The sequence below is a fragment of the Lissotriton vulgaris genome, chromosome 11 (assembly GCF_964263255.1).
Source record: "Lissotriton vulgaris chromosome 11, aLisVul1.2, whole genome shotgun sequence".
In the NCBI taxonomy this organism is placed as follows: Eukaryota; Metazoa; Chordata; class Amphibia; order Caudata; family Salamandridae; genus Lissotriton; species Lissotriton vulgaris.
This window is the reverse complement of record NC_141699.1, coordinates 949,179,115-949,204,374: the sequence shown is the minus strand read 5'-3', so window position 1 is coordinate 949,204,374 and position 25,260 is coordinate 949,179,115. Positions and strand designations below refer to the sequence as shown.

Here is a 25,260-nt window from a genome sequence, read left to right as displayed (position 1 = left end):
CATTCGGAGGTTGCATGGTATTCAAAAGAACAATGGGTTGGAGTGATTGCCAGTGGTTAGACTTATGGCAAGCATTCTTCTCATCAACCTTTATGTGTTTGTTGTAATGCCCTAAATGGCCAAGTGTATGGCCAGACATTGGTCGCTTTCTTACTGTGCCACTAGAGCCGAGCTACAACCAACTTAAGAGGCCAAGCAGTCCGAAACCAGTCTATAATTGCTTGTTTAACAGTTCAGAGAGGACCAGGCGTGGTAGTTCAGGCGGGACTGTTCCTATTGGTGCAGGCCCAAGACTGATTTGTGTATAGTTGGGATTAACCAGAAGAACATGGTGGGCAAAAGAACAATGGGTTGGAGTGCTACCTGAGCGATTGTCAGTGGTTAGACTTTCTGCAAGCTTTCTTCAATTACCTTTTTTTTCGTTGGATTGAAAATAAAACATATATTTGATCTTTATCATATTGCTGATTTCCAAGTATCTATTGTATTGAAGCAAAAGAAGGAACCCCTGTTGAAGGATAATAGTCCCAAGGGCAGGGTAGATGATTAGTGTGAGAAACAGCCCTCAGAAAACAAGATTTTATTAAAAAATGGACATAATGAGGTCAAGCAGACATGAATATATTTTTCTTATTGGAAAAAAGATTTCTTTTTGTCATTTCAAAATGGAACCATTACATTATCTGTTATATATCATAATTACAAACAATAAAGCACAGTCAAACATGGAGAGTAATAAGCCATGATTCACCATGTCATACGTAGCATTTAACATTTCAACATATCAGTGGTATAGTACCTTAATATTATCAGACCCAAACAAATTGTCATGAGTCATGAGACTGGTGTTCCAATGTCCTACGGCAGCAGTTAATGTTCCACAACTTAACATACATCAAAACAAAGGTCCACACATGATCTGCACATAACACTGGAGAGACCAAAGAACAGTTGTTGCAGCACACTTTGAGGATCTGACAGGATTGTAGTACATAGGTGAAGGAGATGATACAGGGCCAAACAGGAGTCCAACAATGTTCTCGATATCTGGTTTAACAATAATCTTGAATGGAGAGCGATTAACACAGGCTAAGGGCTAAGCTCAAACAGAGGAACAAAGCTGAAAAACAGAGTCCAAGCCGTATCATCCACGCCTCAACAGTGAGGAAAGGTATACAGAACATTGAGGTATAACAAACAAGAGGATTTTGAGTTGGCTTTTGACAGTTGAAAGGCATGAGGTAGTGCAAAGACCTGGAGATTATGCATTCTAAATTCTTGTGGCACTGCCCTAGAAATATTGCTTCCTATATTGTACTTTTAAAAGGTAGGAGGCTCCAAGTGAAGGTACTGTGCATTTCTAGGTCCTTGTTGGCCAGCACAGATTTTCAGGTCCTAGCTAAGTAAGTGAGAGTAGACATTTGTATGGCATTGTGAGTGATGCAGGCTACTTTACATTATAGTTGACCATCTATAGGGGAGCCACTCAACTCTTGTTAGGACAGAGGTATTGGGGTTGAATTTAATTCAACCCAAAGAAAAAGAGTAGCAACACTTAGCAATCCACTAAGCAGGGCTAGATATACACTGGGAAGGTCTGGGAGGGGAGAATTTCCCATAATTCAGTCTAGAAAGTATTAGTGCCCAATCTATTGACTTTGGCGCCTGGTCAGGAAAGAACTGTCTGACGACCCGGAGTAGTTTGAGGTGATGCAGTGCATTTTTAGCCATAGCAGAAATTTTGTTTTGTAGGTAAAATGTGTTCTCTAGGAAGACACCCAAGGATTTATCTCTGTCCACAATGATTGGTTTACAGTCTATAAGTGCTTATGACTCAATTCAAAAGAAATTGGATGCCATGGCTTGTTACAGGTTTTCATTCTCACTCCCATCCACCTTTGGTCTTGGGCATTATTGGCCGATCCTTCCACCTCTTGCTCAGGACATTGCCACTCAGGATGTCTTTTGTGCTCCATGACAGAAGTCATGCCACCCAGGATTGTGGATATCATTCATGTGCTGCCTGTTTGTTACCCCTGAGACTACACTACACTAGCATCACAAGCACATTCACTGCTGTATCCATGCAGGCATCTTAAAAGTCATGAGCGAAGGGGATATATGATGATACAACACATGTTTTTACAACGCATGCTTTTACATCGCATTTTTTACAACGCAAAAACTTTTACAACGCATGTATTTACAACGAATGTTTTTACAACGCAGGTACCTTTACAACGCATACCATTACAACATAAGTATTGGTAAATATATATTAATTTTATAATCGTAAATTAATTTTAAATAATATAATTTAATGTAATTTAATTCAAATTTAATTTTAATTTATTTTTACCCTGTACCCCTGTACCCCAAAAACCCGAAACTGACCCTGAACCCCAAAAATACCCCTTTACCCAAAAACCCAAAACTGACCCTGAACCCCAAAAATACCCCTTTACCCAAAAACCCAAAACTGACCCTGAACCCCAAAAACTACCCCTTTACCCAAAAACTAAAAACTGACCCTGAACCCCAAAAATACCCCTTTACCCAAAAAGTAAAAACTGACCCTGAACCCTAAAAATACCCCTTTACCCAAAAACTAAAAACTGACCCTGAACCCCAAAAATACCCCTTTACCCAAAAACTAAAAACTGACCCTGAACCCCAAAAATACCCCTTTACCCAAAAACTAAAAACTGACCCTGAACCCCAAAAATACCCCTTTACCCAAAAACTAAAAACTGACCCTGAACCCCAAAAATACCCCTTTACCCAAAAACTAAAAACTGACCCTGAACCCCAAAAATACCCCTTTACCCAAAAACTAAAAACTGACCCTGAACCCCAAAAATACCCCTTTACCCAAAAACCCAAAACTGACCCTGAACCCTAAACATACCCCTTTACCCCAAACATATAACATTTAAAATATAATTATATACTTACCAATACTTACGTTGTAATGGTATGCGTTGTAAAGGTACCTGCGGTGTAAATACATGCGTTGTAAATACATGCGTTGTAAAAGTTTTTGCGTTGTAAAAGTTCCGTTGTAATGGTATGTCGTTGTAAAAGTTGCGTTGTAAGTGATGTTTCCCGAGCGAAGGCTCCATCTGAGTGGCAGGCTGCAGAAAAATGTGAGAATATACTACATAAAATGAGGATCTACTGCCCGATTTGAAGATCCTGCAATCTATAGAAGTCACCCAGTGTGTAGCCAGGCACTTTACACATTTTCATACATAGCCTGTGTGAATCAGATACAACATGACTTCTGTTTCCATCTCATTGGATTAAAGCCTCTCACACATCTATGAATCTGTTGGTGGACAGCTGTAGTATTTAAATTTAAAAAAGAACACTTATTGCCATGACAATGAATATACTTAAGTAAATACAAAACATTGACATAGATGTAATTATTTGGAACAAGTGCAAGAGTGTGACTTCTTTCAAAGGGGACAAGAGACCATGACTCTATAAAGACATCTCGAGTTGGAGGACGTGGCCAACTGTTGAACATGGCAGATGTTTTTTAATCGAACTTCGAGCACCAGCCCATCATAATCTGGCATCATCTGGTGGAAAACCACCATTATCCCTCATTGGCCAGCAGCTTAGGAGCCAGCAACGTTTTATAAGTGGGCCCTGACCAGTTAAACAGGTGGAATCGTTCCACGGAGAGATTGAACAAGTGGACACCCTTGACTTGCCTCATGCAGTAGTGGTGAGGCAGAAGCAACACCAGTGAGGACTCAGTGGGTTGTGGAGTACCCTACCCATGGACTGCACTGGAGGGCTGGAGATGCCTGTCTTGGTTAGGCAGCCATGCTGTGAGGAGACCCAGACCTACAGTCCCAGAGGGAGGTGAGCTCATGATGGGTGGGGGCCCTGGATTACCCCCTGTCCCTTTACTTGCTATTTCACTTCCATTGATCACCACCTTCCCACTAGGGGTGGGGGCCTTCTGATTGAATGCTGTCATTAAAGGGACCAAAGAGCATCAGAACAGTGCCCTAGGGGAATATTTTTTATTTTATTTGACTGACTGGCACACCAGGAGATTTGCTGTGGCCTGGGGACACCTGGCAACTTCATGAGGGTAGTCTACATGATGCCTCAGAGATCCTAGTGACCCTGCTGCATACAACATGGTCTCTACTACGGAGTCCAATTGGTCAGTGGGAGGTGGCGCCCAGTGGGGATCGTGGTCATCCCTGAAGAAGGGGTCTCCCATTGCCGCGGACTGGACCCTCACTGTCTCTGCGGATCCCTGCTAGTGCAATGCTAGAGGCCCTGGAACCAGACAATAGCCTCTCGGGTCAGCCCCAGACCCATAGGTGCCAGGCAGGCTATTAGCATGTTTACTTTCCAACCAAGGTGCCGTTGTACCTGCCAAACAACATTTACAAACACATTTATCATTCCACATGGCAGACTCAAGGCAGTCAGGTGGCACCCTAAGATGGAGCAATGAGGGAGTGGCAATTGCTGACTTCCTCCGGGAGGCCACCTGACCATATGATGCTACCAGAAGAGGAACCCGCTCCGGATAAGCTAGAGCGAAATCTTGCTGTTATAAGTGACACTCAGAACCCCCTTGAATCGAAGATCAACACACTGGTCATCAATATCAACCTACTGTGTGATATCCAGGAAAGGGGTCGCTAATAATAATATTATTTATAAAGTACTTGGTTATGCCTAATGGTGCCTCCCAGTGCTGCAGAAGAAAAATAGCATGCCATATGTCTATCTTCTTGATGGATATAAGATTCATGACTAGCTGGCATCTAGAGGAAATAGCCATTTTTAGTCTCCTTCGAAACAGTAGCTCTGATGGTTCTATCCTGAGATGGAGGGGTAGGAAATTTCATGCCTGAGCCACCAGGAAGGCAAAGAGTGACCGCGGCATCTAGCTTTCCTTATCCGCAGAATAACTGCCTGGTTCGTTCCTGAAGATCTGAGATGAAAGCTTGGTTTGTGGCATTTCACCAAAGAGGTGAGTTACCCTGGACCTCTATCATTTAAGATTCGATGACAGAAGCACTCGGCTTTAATTAAGATTCTGTCTTTAAGTGGCAGCCAGTGCAGGCTAGTCAGAGTATGCCTGGCAGAAGCCCGACTAGGAAGATTTAGTACAAGGCGGGTCGCTACATTTTGTACTTGCTGTAGTTTGTGCAATCTCATTTCTGAAGTTCTCAAGTAGAGTACATTGCAGTAGCCCAACTGGGAGGTGACCGATGCCTTTAGGATGATTTTTTTTACTGAGAGCGGAAGGACAACAGAGAGCTTTTTAAGCATTTTGGGGTGTTAAAACACTTTCCCACCACAGCAGTTATCTGGTACTCTAATGATAATGACAGGTCTAACCACACTCCCAGATTCTTTAATTTTCCCTTTGAGACAGTGGTGGGGCCCATTACATCAGGCCACCGAGCTGATGACCAAATATAGGGACTTTTCCCTACAATGAGAACCTCAGTTGTGTTACCATTTAATTTGAGGCAGCTATTGGTCATCCATTTATCCACCTCTGCCAGGCACATCTCAAATTCTACAGCCTACCCGTCCGACTCCTGAGATTAAGCAACTGTTAGTTGAGTGTCATCTGCATAGTATACAATCGTCATGTTATGACACTCAACAATTTCAGCCAGGGGGCTCTCATAGATAGTAAATAGCAAAGGGCTCAAGATAGAGCCCTGTGGCACCTCCGGGACCAGATCTGAGGAGAAAGATTTTTGCAACACATGGCAGGAGCAGTCCTGTAAAAAGGATGTCAAACATTGCCAGGCAATACGCCTCACATCACAGGCACCTAGCCGGTGTAAGAGTAGGCCATGCAACACAGTGTCAAAGGTAGCGCTCAGGTCTGACATAATCAGTGCTGTCGTCTGGCCCCATCAACATAGCACCACAAAGATTCAGTGGCCAATAATAAGGCTGATTCCATTGAATGATGCACCCGGAAGTCAAAATGAGCAGAATGCAAAAAGTTATTGGCCTCAATAAACTTAGTCAGTTGGCTATTTGTCAGTTTTTCTATGACTTTTGCAAAAAAGGGGAGCAGGGCGATAGGTCTTACATTTTCCAACCGTGAGTAGTTTAGGGAGGGGTTTTTCAGTCGTGGAACAACCATTGCCTGTTTTCATTTGAGGGGCACTAGTTCCAGTGGAAAAGACCTGGCTAATAGGTTGCTAAAATCGGACAGAATAGCTTCCTGTGCTTGAACGAGGATTTTGTGCAGAGGCTGGGTCCAATGGAGACCCAGTTTTAATTTTACCCTAAAGCCCATTGAGCTCTCTGTTGGGGGGCACCCCAAAGCTGAGAAGACGGGCCCCTGATCGGTTGTTGTCACAATAATTTTGTGTCGCACTGAAATTTCTAGCCTCTTGAGGGAAGACCTCATAGGTTTTTGAGATCTTATGGCAAAGAAACCAGCAATTTCATTGCAGCTTATATTTGAGGGTGGGTTGCAAACTGCCACACTTTCTAGAGAGGATAGGGATTTGACTATAGGAAATACATCTTTTGTAGAGTTTGTGAGCACAAAGGGCCATATTACCAAGATGTGCGTTAAAAAACGCACATCGCACATTTTCCTATCGCCGGATTTTATCGCTGTGTTAGTGCGTAATTATCAACGCGCAACACGTAGTCATTCACCCTACTCTAGGAAGGCAAGTCATGACAGCCAAAGGAAAATACGTGTTTCCAACTAGGAATGCGTGGGTATTGAGGCTTGGGCATTGTCAGTAAATGCTATAAGTTTTTGACAGCTAAAGCTGTGAGGGGCCAATATAGAGCTGTCTTTAGAGATTCATCTAATGGCAGCAGAAGGGGCCAGTTTACTTAATAAAAGGAAGGAACAATCTGCTTTATGCCACTTGCATGGAGTATGCTAGGGGCCCTGAGATCTGGATCAAGATAGGAGTACCTACCCTTCACCAAGGAAGAAGAACAACTTGACCCTGCGGTTGTTACATCTTGTTTAAAGGGTGACTGGACAACCAACTAATAGTGTAGGGTAGAATTCATCCCCCTAATGTGTACAATTCAACCCTATTGGACGTATTATCTAGGAAGTTAACTAAATGGGTTGATATACCTTGGGCACAGGGGGCAATTTTAGATCTCCTTATGTAGACCTTGACCACTCACCCACCGTTGTCCAATTCACCTACAGTGCGTAATGCTAAGACCTTGAGTGCGTGAATGGTCCTGGAGCTGCAGAAATGCAGGGATGAGAGAATACTAATTTTTCCCCCCACCACATGGGTTGTATGCTTGCTTAGATTAGATTGTCTGTTCCAGCATTCTTCAACCAACTGTCTACCACACGCACTACATAGAGAAGACATTTTCCAGTCATATCGCCCTAGAGATTGGATATTATTGGGGGAAAATACCCACTTCATTACTAGGCTTCCCTACACTGGGGGGGCCTACTCATACCCCAAAAATTGATAAGATGAGGGGGAGGGGGGGGGGGACTGAAATCCACATGTTGGGTGACCTCTGACCTTCCTGGTGCTGATCGAAAACAGAGGACTGTAGGAGGGTTAGTTGCTACTCTATGTTTGGATTACACACACACTCCACTGGCAGTGGAGAGCACACTGTATATAAGCCCCGCAAACAGACCACTCTACATACAACTCTACATACCATAAGACATGACCGTAGGCTAATCACTTGATTTTCAAAGGCTAATTTCGTCCATACCAGAGTTTCTCTGCTGCCAAATAGACTGGTCGGAGGAGAGATCAGGGCGACAGTACAACTAGAAGAAATGGCAGACAGCCAGTGTATTTTTTATTGCTCTTCAAATTGCGGGCCCCAGGGGAAGTAAGGTCGCAGACCAGTCTTCCCCTGGGGATTTCGCGCAGACCGGAAGGACAAGGTGTGGGGGTGGGATTAGAAGGGCAAGGGGTGGGGATTTGGGAGTGCTTAAAAGGTGTTGGGAGAGGAGATTCAGTCTCTTCCGAACACCTAAGCACCGCCGGGGGGACTTCAGGAGAATTTTGTCCACCCACCCACCCACCCTACAGGTCTTAAGTGATGGGCTTTGGGGTGGTTTTTTTGGGCTTGAGTGTGCCAGTTTAGGGCAGGTTGCAGGGCAGAGGCGTGGCGGTACTTTTGAGGGGTGGTGAGTCACATACGGGCGATCCACCCCTCGAGGGGGAGAACGGTACACGGGTGACTGATAGCCGGGCGCGGGAGGCAAAGAAGGAAATTCAACAGAGGATGCTCGGAGGGCAAGTGAAGGTGAGAATAGGGAGAGGAAGGAGGTCACCGAGTGAATGGGGAAGAGTCAAACAGGTGAGATGGTTTTGAGAAGGAGGAATGGAGAATGAGTCGGCATGGGGTGGGGAAAGTAAATTTATTGCATTTATGTACTATGTAATAAAGTCTAAAGGAGTGCAACCTTGTCCTAATAAAATGGCCTTTTACTCTTCAAGTAACAGCGTGGAGTGTGGTTCTTGCGCGAGCTCGCTTTGTTTATCAAAATATGAAAGTAGTGATTCTCATAGTTTCTCTCAATGTCTGCATATTTCAGTGCAGCAAAAACGTGGTCAACTTTGCAGATGATTTTATTTGATGGTTATTACTTACACCAATAACGCATAGTAAAATGTATTCTTTGTCTGGTTCCGCTAAACACATTATCAACAAATACTTCACGTTCACAGTCTTTGTACCTTTGTAAACTTAAAAGTAATTTCTTCCAATTCAGAATGCTGTTGCAAAAGCTGCTGCGGAAGCTTTGGAAACGTTATATGGTACAAATTACACATATGGACCAATAGCATCTACAATATGTAAGTTTTTTTCTGCATTCTTTATTTACTGAGCATGTGATTCATTTCTAAACATGGCACAAACTGTTATATTTATGTTGTGATAACTGTGTTCACTTTGGGAGCAGCCAGTACTGCAAATGGGTCTGACAAGCTGTTATTACTGGCACACAGCTGTAAAGATTCTCTAATTATTGTCTCTTAGAACAAACATTTGCAATGCAATCGGTCTCGCCTTTGGGACCTTATAAACATTCCGCCATGCAGCACATTACCGTCATTACTGCAAAGTAGCCTAGCTATGGACTGTGTGGCAGTGATCATGGGAATGGCAGTAGATTTGGCAACAGACAAGTGAACGTGGTATTTGAGGTCTTAGGAGTTGTTGGAAGAGAAATACATTAAATTATTGATACGAACCTACAAAAAAGTCTGTGTGAGTTGTGGAAATAAAAATGTATATTTTCAAGTTACTCCCGCCCTCCGGTTCTCCGCCCACAGGGCCTCATTTATGAGGCTGTGCGTCACTTTTACGCCGCCGGTGCGTCACTATTTGTGACGCACCAATGGCGTAAAAAATGTGCCTTGTTGCGCCATATTTACAAAGTGACGCATCTAGGTAGACACGTCACTTTGTAAACCCCTGCGACACATTATACCTGCAACAGGTATAATGTATGCAAGGGGGGCGTATTGACGCAAGGAAGGGTCGTAGAAGTGGCGCAGTGAGATCTATGAGATTTCACTGCGTCACTTTTAGGATGCCGTTGCGTCAAAATCTTGCACCTGCCTCACAGCAGGCGTAAGACTGACGCAGGCCCTTTCACATGGAGCTTGCCCCATGTGAAAGGACGCATTGCTAGAGTTGCGGCACTTTTGTGACACACTCCAGCAATGCGTCACTTTTGCGCTTACAGATACGTCAGAAATACTGACGTATCTGTAACTCCTTGCGACATGATGCGTCATACATTAAATATGACGCATCAGGAATGTCGCAAGGAGTGCGCACTGAGAAGTGACGCATCGCTGCTTTCACGCAGCGATGCGTCATTTCTCATAAATGAGGCCCACAGTTCCCAAGTATGGTCTCAAGCGAAAAGCATATACCAATTCTGGCATACACAAGCAATGGCTTTAAACGGGCCATGCACATCTAAAGGACACCATTCACACAAAACAAAGTATTTTACTAAATGCAACACACAAGCAGATGTTATCAGCACAACACCAACCATGCGGCAACATGTGATGTGTGACAGCTCCACCCCTCCGGGCTTTGTAGCCAATATTGCTACATGTTGCTTTCACAGAAAATTCTGTACGGGCACAACATCCTAGAAAGCAATGTGCTGTTACTAAAAAGCTAAAAGTATTGTATTCTAATTGCATTTATATATCGCTTACTACCCCTGACGAGGCGTTAAAGCACTTTTTCGGCTAGTAGCACGCTACTCCAGGACCCATAGAGGATTAGTGTTGAATTAGTATAGTCAAACATGCACGTACATTTTAAGTGGTGGATAGATTAGTACGTTATTTGGATTTGGAAGGATAGCAGAAGGATAGAAGAGGAAAAAAAAGGGTTGTATTTATATAGCACTTGTTACCCCTGATGGGGTGTTGAAGCACGCTACTCCGGAAACCCTTAAAGGATTAGTGGTGAATTAGTATGGTGAAATATAAAAGTAATTTGAGTGGTGGCTATTAGTCAGTTATTTGGACTGAGAAGGATAGCTGAGGGATAGAAGGGGTAGAACGGTTTGCATTAATATATCACTTGTTACCTCTGATGGGTGTTGAAGCACTTTTCTGGTGAGTAGCATGCTACTCCAGAACCCATAAAGGATTAATGTTAAAAATTAGTATAGTGAAATATGAAGTAATTTGAGTGGTGAATAAGTTATTCAGTTATTTGATAGAGAGGGTAGATGGGGGATAGAAGAGGGAAAGAGGTTTGTATTTATATTGCGCTTGCTACGCCTGATGGGGTTTTGAAGCGCTTTTTTGGCGAGTAGCACGCTATTCCGGAACCCATAAGAATTAGTGTTGAATTAGTATGGTAAAACATGAAAGTAATTTGAGTGGTGGATATGTTAGTCAGTTTTCTGGACTGAGAAGGGTTTGGGAGGGGTAGAAAAGGGAAAAAGGTTTGCATTTATATAGCACTTGTAACCCTGATGGGGTGTTTAAACTCTTTTTTGGCGAGTAGCACGATACTCTGTAACCCATAAAGGATTAGCGGTGAATTAGTATAGGGGAATATGGAATTTGAGAAGTGAACATGTTAGTCTGCTTTTTATTTATTTTGTATTAATTTTTTTATTAGGAGATATGACATGTACAAAGAATCCTACAGAAGAGGAACAAAAAATTGAGAAATATCATACAGCCATGTCATAGGTCCTGATTTTCAGTTTATTACCCACCCCCGGTGGATCACTACAGGGCAGATAGAAAAGAAGAAGAAAAAAAGGGAAAAAGGATACATAAACATAATTCACATTTAACGCGATACCTTAAGCCTTAGTGTTCAGTATTCAACTAATTAGTTAATGGACCCCAGATCTGTTCACCCTCCCTCCGGGCCCTATATCCTCTTCTCTTAAACACAGAGAGTTCCCACTTACACACATTTAGAAATCTGCAGAACCATTCGTGTAGAGTCCGGGGAACCGAGTCCAACCAAACAGTAGCTAAACATAATCTCAATACAGCCATGGCAACGAAAAGTAACTTCCTATTCGATTCAACCACATTTTGGTTAGCTATACCCAACATAATAACCTGGGGTGCCACTAATATCCGATACCCAAACACTTGTTCTAAACGTTGTTCTCTTTTACATAACAAGGAAGCCAAAGAGGGGCAAGAGGAGAACATGTGAATACTGTCCACCGCAAGCTCCCCGCATCGGGGACAGTTTACCCCCACCGCCCCACCCCATTGTTGTATATGAAGAGGGGTTATATACAGATTGAGCCAAGTCTTAAAGCATTGAACCTGGCGGTTAGCAGAGATAGTGGCAGTTTGGCTGTAAGCTAAAGAATCTTCACACAAACCTTGTTCCACATGTAATCCGGCCTGCCATCGACTAAAATGCTTAGCTAAATCATCACTCCTCTTGTCATTAACCAGTTTATAAATAGAGGATATGGTCGATTGATTCCCATTAATTAATTCCACCAACGGACTACGAATCCAGCAAACAGTTTTTTTTTTTTTAAAATCACGAATCTGTAGGAATTAAAAAAATTGCCCATTGTGTATCCCAAATTTCTGCTTGATAGATTCAAAAGTCAAGAGCCCAGATTCAGAAAAAATATCCCCTATTACAATAACCCATTCCTTAAAGTAACCATCCCGGAAAATTTCCAGAAGAAGAGTATTACCGGCAAAAGGGGAGTATAGATTAATTCTACCAATATTGAACATTTTCCGAACCGTCGTCCAAACTTTAAAAGCACCAAGCAGAACCTTGAACCTCACCCGTTTAAAATAAGCAAAGTCGATATGTCTAAACAATAATCCCTGAGCCTCTTCCCCATAAATTAAATGGTAAATTGAGATACCGGAGCGATCTACATCTCCAACATCTAATAGATCAGCAATCTGTCTCAACATTATTGACCAGTAATAAACCTGAAAGTTAGGTACTGCCCAGCCGCCCCTCTCCCTAGGGAGAGTCATAAATTTCATAGCCCGTCTTGGGCATTTGCCGGCCCATAAAAACCAAGAGGTAATCCGTTCTAACTTTTTAAACCAAATTTGATCAATAAGCAAACGAATGGCTCTAAGAAAATATAAGATCTTGGGCAAAAATCATTTTTATAACATTACATCTGCCCATCAGCGTTAACTGTAGATTATTTATTCGATGAGCATCAGCCTCTAATTTACGCATCAAAGAGTTCAAGTTGAGGTCGACCGTCTCCTCGGGTTTGGAACTGATCTCTATCCCTGGATATTTAGACTTACTAACTACCCGTGGATCAGACAAAATAATCTTATCATTGCAGATTATTTGGGTTTTTGCCTCATTTAAATGATACCCAGATATCGCACCAAATTGCGATGTAATTCTTTGAATTTCTTGCAGAGCTACCCGGGGGGAGTCAGTCAAGATGGCTAGATCATCCGCGTAGCCAAGGATTTTAGTGTCCCTATGCTTAGCCCGGACCGGACAAATTAATACATCAGAAAAAATATTTTTGATCAAAGGATCGATATAAATTGCAAATAATAAAGGGGAGCAGGGACACCCCTGCCTTGTACCTCTCAGTATGTTTATTGGATCAGATTGAATTCCCATAGCCGAGTTTTGAGCGGTTGGGTGTATATACATACTCTGAATCGCACAAATAAACCTCGCCCCAAGACCATAATGCCTCAATACGGCCCATAAAAAAGGCCATGAGACCCTATCAAAAGCTTTCTCCGCATCAAGCAGGATTAAAGCCATAGGGTCTCCTGTAACCTTGGTATAGTCGAACAATGCGATTGTGCTGCGTATATGTTCGATTGTCTCGCGCCCAGGGTTAAAACCAAGTTGTTGGGCCGACACAAGCTTTTTAATCACACCTGCTAACCGATTTGCAAGAATTTTTGAGTAAATTTTAATATCACTATTAATTAACGTTATTTGTCAATAGGACCCAGTGTCCAATGGTATCTTGCCCTTCTTTAAAAGTGTAACAATCCTGGCTCTTCGCCAAGATTCAGGAGGCTTATCGCCATTTTGGACCCTTCGAAACATCTCAATCATTACTGGGGTAAGCTGAGAGCGAAAGAACGTTCCCTTAAGGTATCTTTGGATTTCAACCTGAACCACCTCTTCCCACAGATATCTTCATTATATAGCTTTTGGTAAAATTTCTGAAATGCTAGAGCTATAGCGCCTTCTTCAGTGACTAACCCTACTTCAGGGTCCAAAATGCTCTCAATACGCAAAGCAAATTCCTTTTCTCTAGTTCTGCCCGCTAACATATGTCCAGCTCTTTCACTATTCTCAAACATTTTTGAACGCCAGGCCAGGAATTTACTTGCAGCTTTAGCCTGTGAAATTTCGGTTATGGCTGATTTAGCGATTATAATCTGAGTTTGAGCAGCATCACCATCCCCACCCACCAAGACAGCTCTGGCCAGAATAAACTCAGCCTCTTCAAGATTTCTGTATAGCTCCTGCAGTTTACCTCTTTCCCTTTTCTGGCTCTCCCATCCGTATAGAGTGGTCTCTCCCCTAATACCAGCTTTAAGTGTGTCCCATACATTTTGCACACTAGTGCTACCTATATTTTTGCTTAGAAATCTTGTTATCCAAAGTGCCATGCAATCAATATACTTGCTATCTCTTAACAGACCGCGATTAAAAGTCAATGCATCTGGTTTCCTTACCTTGGGTTGTAAGTTAACCTTGAATACAAGCGGGTTGTGATCCGACATTACTCTCAAATATCTAGTGATACTTGAGCCTTGGGCCAAGATTAGAGAAATAAAAAAGTAATCTAGCCTAGAATGGGTTTTGTGTGGTGCAGAAAAAAAGGTAAACCCAGGATCATCCCTTCTAAAAGAAGCCCATACATCGATCAGACCATGCATTTCAATCATCTGCCACAAAGCCCTATATACTTTAGGTTTTCGACCAGCATATGCTAAACCCGATTGATTAGCAAGTTCACAATTGATATTTATGTTAAATTCACCACACAATATAAACGGTTCTGGCCACCCAACCAGCTCCTGATTTAACCAAGTGTATAATTCTGGATCATCAAGTACAGGGCCATAGACTGAGCAGAGTGTGAGAACTTTGTTCTGGAATTTACCATGAATAATAACCCATCTGCCGTACGCGTCAACAGAGGAGCGGATTATATTAACCATTCCCCATCGCGCCAGAATGGCAACCCCTTTGGTCTTAGCCTCCAATTTGGTCCGTGAAATCAACTGAAACCCCTCAAGTTCCAGGAGCTTATACCGACTAGCTTCGATGTGAGTTTCTTGAAGGCAGATGATATCTGCCCGCAGAAAACGAACATCCTCTCTCTGAACAGCTCTCTGATCCCACGCCCTTTAGCAGAATCATTTAGTCCGCAAATATTTAAATGCTATCCTGATACTAGCCATGGCATTGTGCATACATTCCATACAGATATCCAACTAAAGGATTGTGCCCACCCTACCTGAATTACCCTATTCCCAAAGACAAACTCCAGCCCAAACCTTCCCTTGCCCTGTAGTTCCTCCCCCACCCTGATCCCCCCACCCACCTAAGCCCCCCCAACCCAAAAAAACTGGCAAAAAAGGTCTTCAGACCCTTGTGATGCCTCTCACTTGTTGAGTTTCACCTGGTCACTCCCTGTCCATATAACAACATAAAGAGAGAGAAAAGGACATTTAAGAGAAAAAAAAAACAGTCTTGAGGGTATAAAAAACATCCAACACAACAGAAGTTAGTTCCACAAATGTTCCGAACTGAAACTACTACACATTAGCCATCAGTAAGTTCCTTCAGATAGTTTTCCGCTTGTACTTCCGAGTAAGATACCCGTATCTTGCCATGAAGAATAACATTCAGCCGTGCAGGGTTCATCAAGAAGACCTCACACCCTTTTTTCTGAAAAGGGGTAATCAGCAGACAGAGCGCAACCTCCGTTCCACTGGTGCATGACAAAAATTGGGTTGCACAAAAAAGGTGTGGCCTTCTGCAGATCTTCTTGCATTCGGACGTGCTTTTTCAAAAATGGCTTGTCTCAACAAAAAATTACCAAAAATATCAATATTGCCCGGGGGTTGGCTTTGGGACAGTTTTTTTTCAACATAAGGGGAAACCGATGCACTCTCTGTATCTCGGTTTCCCAACACCAATGTGAGAGCTCCGGAAACGCAGCTTTAAATAATTTCAGAACAATCCCTCTAATGTCCTCGCCCTCAGCTTTTTCCTCAATGCCTAAAAGTAGTAAGTTATTCCTGCGGAGGCGATTTTGGGAATCCTCCAACTTCCACATTAAATCTGAAAGCCTTTCATCAATTGCCATGGTTTTTATTTCGGTATTCTGTAATCCAGCCTCAAGCCCAAAAATTTGTTCTTCCAGGGCAACTGTCCTGGCTACTACCTCAGAGCAAGCCTTAGTATTTTTCCGAATTGCCCCTTGTATTTTCCTCTTGGCTAGTTGGGCTCTCTTATGTTCTTGGCGAGCTTCATTTTGAATAGACTTCAGCATGGTAATGATCTGGGAATTCGAAGGAGGTAAGTTAGTTTCGTCCCCAGGCCTCCCCAGGTCTCCTTCTTGGACTCTTGGCCCTCCTAAGCCTGCAAGGGTAGTTGTAGCGCCCGAATAATCCCATTGTAGATTGTTGCTTGCCTCAGAGCCATCGCTCTCACATTTTCTTGAAACGGGCAGTGGTACCTTCCTAGATGTACTCTGGCGGGGTGTAGCCCTTTTCAAAGTATCTGCTGTAGTTGGGGGACTCCCACTTTCCTCACCCGAGATAAATTCCTCATTTTCGGAGTCCGAGGTAGAATCTATATCCGATTCCTCTGGCGGAGAAAAAAAGCTGTCTCCATCTTGGGCATCCGGTATACTATTAGCCCCAGATTCCATATACAGCCCCCCACTGACAGGAGTTTGAAAGGCAGAGGTTTAACCAGATCGATCTCAGAGCCTTGCAGTGATTTTTCACAACCCCCTTCCGCCCCTTCAGCCCCTCCTGTGACAGTACACAGCACCAATGAGACCTCAGGGGGGTTATGGTTTGCTTATTTGCAATTTTATCATCACCAACTGTCCTGGGCTTCTCAATTGCCACAATGTCATTTACTCCCTCAACACAGTCCTTCGCAATCACCTCTGTGTTATTAGGGATGCCGGCAGCATTTGCATCGCAAAAGGAGAATTGCGTCAGAATTTTTGTCTGTGAGGATTTCCCCGCAAACATCCCTGGGACTGTAACAGTTTTCCATCGCCCAGAGCTCTCCATCATCTGAGAGGCACTCCCCGACACCCCCAGATTCTTGCTCCTACTTTCCTCATTCAAGGTAGGTGGGGGTTGGGTCTTTTCTGCAGTTTTCCCTTTTGCAAGACTCGCCTTCTTTGAACTCACCGCCATTACTTTAGCCCCGGGCTTTTCCGCCACTCTGTCTGATTTGGGAAATTTGTCAGACTTTTCCTGAGCAGCCGGAGTTTTCCTCGTCCCTGAGACTAGCGCGTCTCCCACAGCTTTGGTGCCTAAGACAGGTGAACTTCCATTCTTGCGAGGCGGCATAATGCTTTGTGAGCCGCCGCTCAGCCTCGGATCTTACTGACAGTTCCCTGCTGGCCACGCCCGCCAAGTCCACAGGTGTGCATGGCTGCGAAGGATCATTACTGCAAGCCGTACAGACCGCAGCCAGAGCTTCTGTTTTTCCTGGTTCGTAAACATAGATTCTTTTTCCAAATGTCGAACTGCAATAGCTCCCCAATAGCTTGAGCGATGTTGAGTTATTACTCCCTCATTCAAAACGCTCCTTCTCTCTCGCAGAAACCTCTAATACTGCAGCGCTGATCAGGGAGTGACACCCACTCGAATCAAGCGGCCGGCATCTTGCCGACAGCATCGGTAGTCTGTTATTTTGATTGAAAAGGATTGTGGAGGGATATAAGAGTGAAGGATTTGGAATATTTTTTTTATTATTATTTTATTTTTTTAGGTTATATCAGTAGGAGGAGGCTTTTGTACGAGTAAAAGGGGTTTTGAAGGGGCAGACTCATAGGGAAGAATTTCGAAAGGTTTGTTTTGGGGGTTCAGTATAGTAAAAGAGGCATCAGATGATCAAGGAGGGATAGAGTAGGAGAGTGTCTAGAAAGGGTTATTTTGGGAATCATAGTAGTGGTATGGGGTTTGGGATAAATGAGATAGTGGATGTAGAGGATATATTGATAGATGTATAGGATGAGAGATAGGGTAGTGCATTGGAAATAGTAGTAGAACGCATTTTGAGATTATAAAAAAGGGGATTGTGGGTGGGCGGAGAGCCACATTAGGGTAGGGGTGCGGTGGGCATAATGAGAAAAAGCACTATACAAGAAACTAAGTTCTGACTTCATGTAGCTCCAAGCTAAGACAATGTGCCAAAAAACAAGATACCATTGCTTGCGGTGAGTTACACTGTGAAAAGGAAACAGCAGGAGGAGGGAAAGGAAAACACAGAAACCAAGAACTAAAGAAAATGACACAACAAATGCAGGGTACCACCTTGAGACATTAGGGATATCATGTTAAGCAGTGGATAAGCTGCCACGCAAGAAGCAGACCCTCAGAACCACCATCAACATACCAGAGCCCATTTATACAAACGTGTTTTCACATAGGCACGAAATTGAGAAATCATTTGATCCATCGTGCCCCAAGATTCTACCAACATCAGGAAATCTAACTCCCCAATTATATTATGTGGTTAATCAATTAATAATCACAGCATTAACTCTCACTCTAGCTACACATAATTGATGTTTAGCACAACACCAGTGCTTTAATTGGGCCGGTACTGTCCGGTACGGAGTACCGGCACTTTTTTTTTTGGGAGGGAGAGTACCGGCACTGCTCAAGAGAAATGCTATACTTTTAATTGGAGAGTACCGACACTTCTCAGAAACAAGCAGGTACTCTGCTGCAGAGTACCAGCACTTCTTTTTTTCCATTTCAAGCACTGCACAACACCCCTGCAGCAAGAGGCCCATCAGAACTCAACTCGTGTCAGGCAAATGACAGCTGACACACTCAACATTCAAATAGCTTAGGATAGAAGATCGCAAGAGCCCCTTGGCCCTCATATTGTGCATCACTATGAGAATAACACACTCCCTCCCAGCCACTCACCCACATCAATCTTATTCAGGAAAGGAAAGGCCCTCTGGAGAACCTTAGCTTGTTGACTCAACTGCAGGCCAACATCTGCACCACCAGAGAAAGTAGCTGGCAAACCAAGAGCTCTACCAATGCCACATTTTATATCCTGAGCCAGAGGGGTTCGATGGGACACCACCAGAGGAGCAAGGGTCAGGCAGTGACCTACAAGGTACTGGCAAGCCTGCTTAGCATTCTGCAAATATGATCCATGGCACAAAACGTGGTTCACAAAAAAACGAGGGTTAAACACACAGCATTACTGCTCTTTGAGAGAACAAGGCTCAGGCACGAGCTCCATAACCAGACTGAAAGACAGCAGGGTATGGCACAAGCCGCATAACCAGACGTGGCCAGGCTCACAAAGGACAGTACCCTGACCCAGGGTGCAAACCCTTATTCACAGCGGCCTGATGCCAGCTGAATTACCAAGCTCAAAAAACAGGGTCACTGCCCATGCTACAAAACCAGGCAAACAAGGAAGTGGGCTCTCAGTCATGCTGCATAACCAGGCTCAGTAAAAGCAGAGCCCTGGTTGAAGGTGCATAACATGGGGTCACATAGAACCAGTCCTCATTCCATTCTGTATAACCAAAAATGTATATATTAGTGGCTGGGCTGTCCATGCCACGTGCCAGTGCTTAGCTGCATAGAACACAGATTCAATCCATGCTACATACACAGGATGTGCGGCACTGATCTGTGTCAGACTCCCACGCTCACACTCATAAAGGGGTCACTGGTCCTTGCTTCACACTCTGGCTTCACCCTCAGAGCTGGCCTGTGCTACGTACGTACGATCAGGGAAAGAAAAGGATAATAAACAGTGCCACGGTTTTTGGTTCAGGGTCACAGAAACAGCCCTCATACTAGGTACTAGTGAAGTTACAGCAAGCCAGAATGACATTTCGAGAGTTTAATGTTTGCTCTCATACACGTTTCTTGCAATATAAAATCATTATTTGAGCCACCAACACTACCAGCACGGACGCTGGGTAAATAGCAATATTTAAATGGCACAGCGCATATACATGTAGATTCATCAATGTCCCGATTTGCGAGTCCCTAACAGCGATTATTAAGGATTCGCTATTAAGGACTTGCAAATCGGGATTCATGTAGAAATCGCTAAATAAATAGCGATTCCTACAGCCTCCTTATTTGCGATTAGCAAATTGCTAATCGCAAATAAGAAATAACTCCCCATTCATTCCTATGTGCCTAGAGGCCCATAGGAATGAATGGGGAGTCATTCCTTATTTGCGATTAGCAATTTGCTAATCGCAAATAAGGATGCGATTTCAAGGGTGCCAGGGGTGTCCAAAGGACACCCTGTAGCACCCCTGAAATGTAATCTACATTGGTGTTGCGCACACACATGTCCAAAGGACATGTGTGTGTGTAACATGCAACTTAGAAAAATGCATTTAAAAGCATTTTTCTAAGTTTTCGCTATTTACCACGAGGTTTGACCTCGCGGTAAATAGCGGCCCGAAATTGCGATTTCGCAATTTAAAAATGGTTAATGAATTGCATTTAAGGAATCTCAAATAGAGATTCCTTAAATGCAATTCCTCGCAATTTAGCGATTTCGCAATTACCGATTTTTGCATTTGGGATGATGAATCCCAAATGCAAAAATTGCGCTTGCAAAGGGCCAGATTCTCAGAATCTGGCCCTTTGCGAGCCCATTTTTCAATGATGAATCTGTCTGATAATCTATCTGTAACATCCCCAAGGTACCGGCCACAGGAAAATCTGCACTGACCTGTCATGCCTCTACTCTGGGTTACACGGAGCACTAGTCCCCTCATAAAATATTACAGTGAACACAATTTAAAGCTAACTTTGTGCTGTATGTCTTCGGCTAATTACAGTAACTGTTTCTTTAATACTCCTGGATTGCAGGTATACAAATACAGTTTTGTTTTAAACATTCCCTTTGAAAACTGGATACAATTTCACTCTTTCACAACTTTTATTGATTATCCTTTTGATGTTACTACTGGCAGTGGCATAATTAGAAGCACATTATCTGCTCTCTTTTTTTTGCTCTGGTAGGGGGCATTAATTCAACTCATGGCATCTTGCTGATGTGATTTTTCATTATCTGTTACACTTTGTGAATATCCCCTTTGTCTTTATTAAATGTTTGGCAAAAATCATATTCCTGATGTACATGTTTTGTGTGATGTTATTAATTTAAGTCAGACTAATTTGGGGTAAGGCAGATATTTTCAATATCTTCAGGATGAAAAATTTGATAAAGCAACAAACTGTTTTTATCATTGTCAGTGGATTTGCCCTACATATTCATTTGCAGCATCCTGTCACCACTCTCTACCAGTACACAAAAAAGCACTTTGTTTTGAACTTAGGTTTTCACTGAATAATTTACAATATTTTTGGTATTACGCTCATTGATTTTGCATACTAGTATTTTTTGTTGTTGTCTCCAAATGACAAAAATATCATGAATATACCACAAGTAAATGACTACTTTTTCTTTCCATTCATTGTTTTATACATGTGTTCATCCTCAAACTCAGACATAACTATATTTGCATTGCTACCTAATCCACAAAGTCATGAGTGTCTATCTCATTGGTATCAATTGCTCTCCTAATTGAAATATAAAGGATAATATGAAAAGTGTAGCACAAAGAAATCTTCATTAGCTCCTTTCATCTCATGCTTCAAACGTGCCCAATCTAAGTCTTGCAAGCCCCCATGATGTACAATTCAGATATATAAAGCATTCAAAACATTTGTATGTAAGAAGATTTGACTTCTATCAGCAATTTGAAAGTTTGCTATTTTTCTCCAAAAATCAAAGGTACCTTTCACGTACAATTTACTGTGTTGTACTATAGGTTGGAATAATTAATTGATGTATTTACCTGCTGCTTTGTCTATAGAACTATATACCACACAATTCTTAATGATGAGTTGATGTGATCTTCAGTAACATATATTCATGGTCATTTGGTAGTACAGGGAAAAGTCTTAGTTTTTCTCTTTTATGCAATTGCATTGAGGGCTTTCTCATGAATATCATTCAAGATCTTTCTAAATTCCTTAGTTGAATTATTATCAAGTATGTTATACAGAGTACTATATTTGAATACATTTCATGTTGGTTTACATGATGTTGGTCTGGTTAGATATGCTTGACCTTACTATATTGCAATATCATCGTAACATGCAATCTTTGCCTAGAAGCCGTCTCCATTATGGTCTTGTTTATTAGTGAATAAATGCCATGACCTTGATCCTGTTAAATCCTAACATTACTGTGTCTCAGTTAGATGTGCTGTTTCTTCAATTTCTACATCCACTTCATAAAACCAGCCTTGTTAGCCTGTTTTTGTCAGCAAACAAGCAAGCTCTGAGCACTAACACTGAGAGGCCATGCACCTATCTTTCTAATTCCTAACTAAGTAAATGAGATTGGTTGACAGTACAATATACACTTTATTAACCAAGGTCTGTAGAAAGTGTTCAAACATCATAGGTGCATTGGTCATGCTTGTACATAAGTGTTATTGCATTTCAGAGCCTAACATTTTTTTCAGATTGGATTATACTTCATGGCAGACAGGAAAGAGAGCCATACGTTGCAACATCTTGGTTTCCTGTGCTCCATGATCCGCAGTGCTAAGGGGGAGGGCAGCCGAGCAGCGGACGCATGCTGGTGACGGAACCACTCCGTCATCAGCCGCGGTCGCGCTGTGCTGATGGCGGAGCGGTTCCGTCACGGCCCGCTCGGCACGCCTGCGCTGCGCGGATTCCGCACCTGCGCTGAGCGTTCTATTGAGCGGGCGGGGCCGTGACGGAACCGCTCCGTCATGAGCACAGCGCAACCGCGGCTGTTGACGCAGCAGTTCCGTCACCAGCATGCGCCCGCCGCTCGGCTGCCCTTCCCCCTTAGCACTGCGGCGGAATAGCCGCCGCAGTGAAGGGGTTAAACACATGCATTTATCTTTTTGTCAGAATCGGGAGTAACTGCATTTTCATGTTAGGAGTGGGAAGGGAAGGTTTCCATATTTAATGAGGGGATAGGGGAGGGGTTTCCTCAGGTAGAAACATATATCCAGTAGAAAAAAGCAGATGCGTTTGGGTACATGTGGGAACCATTGACACATGTAGACTTGTCCAATATGGAGCAGCTAGCCTTCTAATGGATGTGAAGAGATGTCAACGTATGAAACAATCATTGATGTATTTTCACTGTGTACCAGTGGGCAGGGGATGCCATCCTTTCTGGCAGTGACTGCAGTGATGTGCAAGTGTGTCATTACTCATAACACAAGCAAGAAAAATGCCAGTCATACCCATGTTTTAGCTTTGAAACAGCCATAATATGAGTGTAATCAACCAATCACAGGAAAGTCCCTTGCTGCACTAATTAGAGCTATCAATGTGGGTGACTGGCCTAGATAGGGATAAGTGTCTTAAATACATATGGTGGAAACTGGTGTGTTGATAGACGAATCTTTATACAAGTCCTGAGTGTGTCAGTGGGTTTTGAGAGAGACAGGTCAACTCACTTGAACAGAGCTCTGGCCAGAGGATCTGCCAAAGGGCTGGGTGATATTTTATCACGCCAGTAAACTTTTCAAAACTGATGATTTTTGATTTATACAAATTTTGTGAAAATTGTTCAGCTTTGCCTCATACATTGTGTAATATTCAAATGCAGGAGGATGGTTTGCATAGAAAACATCCCATTTGGGGGGCATTTTCCACTTTAACTGGTGTCCTACAAGTAAATTGTGTGTTTTTTTAACTCAAGGTATTGCCTCAAATTTCACTCCAGATATAGACAAATCTCCATTCACATAATTTGAGGTCCTTTTCCATAAATGTTGAGGGGAAACAAAACTTACAGTTTCACACAACCTAAACAGTTACTATCAACAGCAGAGTAAACTTGACATGATCTCAATACCAGACTTGCTATGACAGTTTGCTAAACTTCTAAAGCTATGATGAGTGTTCGCTCCGAATATACAGTGTGTTTTCCACTGCTAGTCATATATTGTTTTCATTAATTGTGTATTTTAGATCCCACTGCTGGTTCATCGGTTGACTGGACCTATGATCAGGGCATCAAGTACTCATTCGGCTTTGAACTTCGTGACAATGGCGAGTATGGGTTCCTCCTCCCCGAGTCCTTAATAAAGCCAACTTGCCAAGAAACTATGCTGGCTGTGAAATCTATTGCTAATCATGTTCTCGGGACTGTACCATAAATCTAAAGATGATACAGAGGTATCTGTGCTGCACAGATCAACAACTGTTAGGCGAAACATATTGTAATGCAACATAAGATGAATAAACATGCCTTGAGACAGTCAATCCGTTTTGATTATGTTTATAATGAAAAATGAGTGTGTGTAGAGATTAAGAAGTTGTGCTGTCTGAATAATTTGTGTAACATTTGTGTTGCTTGGTCTGCATTGAATGTGCATTTTATATAACTTTGAACAAGTAACTAGATTTTTTGTTATTGCAGCAAATGTGAATGTTGTAAAATGGCTCATCAAGAAATGAGGACTTTGCTGGTCAATAACTGCCAGGAAATTTCACATGTATGCCTGGAACTGGCCTCATCACTCTTGGAGCATCATTCTCATACTGTTGTGACAAAAAACAGAGTGCTGCTCTTTGAAGTAGAATTACAGCTAATAGTACAATTATGCCCAATCGCGTAATTTAGAGTCATTTGGGGGAAAATATCCTGCCGCAAGAACACATTTAGCAAGCATGGGTGACTGTCCATTCTGCTGTTTATGCTCTGCTGAATTTAGCACTATTTCCTTACTGCTAAATATATCCTTGCATCCATTTTGTATGCAAGGGTGCATTTTGTTCTAAATGTCTGGAGTAAGTTGGGGGAAACCCAACTCCAATTGCACATGTAGCAAGTGCGAGCAGCTGCTCCCACTTGCTACTCAAGTTCAATTGCATTCAGTGCTATGTCTTAGCTCCGAACATATCTCTGTGTCCATTTTGGAGTGAAGAGGCATTTTTTTGCTACAAAAATACCTTTAATGCAGAATTACTCTCAGGCGATTATGGTTTCCTCCTCCCTGAGTACCTCTGGAAGCCAACTTGCCAAGAAAGAAGTTGGGGGAAATTCTTGCCCCCAAGTGCGCATTTAGTGAGCACGAGCAGCTACTCACACTCACTATTCGTGTTCTGTTGTATTCAGTGCTATTTCTTGGTTCAAAATGTATCCTCACGTACATTGTGGCTAAAGTACTCAATGCAGAACTACTCTTCTTGTGTAGTTTTACATAATCTTGTGCAATTTTAGGGTAATTCCGCATGAATATGCTACATGGAATTATGCAAGTTATGCCCACCCTTGCTTGGAACTTGTCTAGAGTTTACACTGCTGCACATCCCGTGAAATGGAAGTAACAGATCAAAACACACAGAATGCACACTTTAACTCCTTCCCTGCGGCGGCTATTCCGCCGCAGAGCGAAGGGGGGCCGCGCGGCGCTCACACACTGGTGACTGAACCGCTCCGTCACCAGCCTCGGCTGAGCTG

At 42.8% G+C, this 25,260-nt stretch overlaps 1 protein-coding gene across 1 annotated transcript in view; it reads left to right on the top strand.

The window, feature by feature from the left end:
• The window catches only part of LOC147683731 (mast cell carboxypeptidase A-like), a 262,604-nt gene extending 238,547 nt beyond the window's left edge, over positions 1 to 24,057 (top strand). The window contains exons 10-11 of the mRNA XM_086944112.1: positions 8,750 to 8,834; positions 23,766 to 24,057. Of these exons, the coding sequence (XP_086800238.1) occupies positions 8,750 to 8,834; positions 23,766 to 23,953 (273 nt within the window). The 3' untranslated portion in view covers positions 23,954 to 24,057. The remainder of the gene's footprint in view (positions 1 to 8,749; positions 8,835 to 23,765) is intronic.
• Positions 24,058 to 25,260: the final 1,203 nt, after the last annotated feature.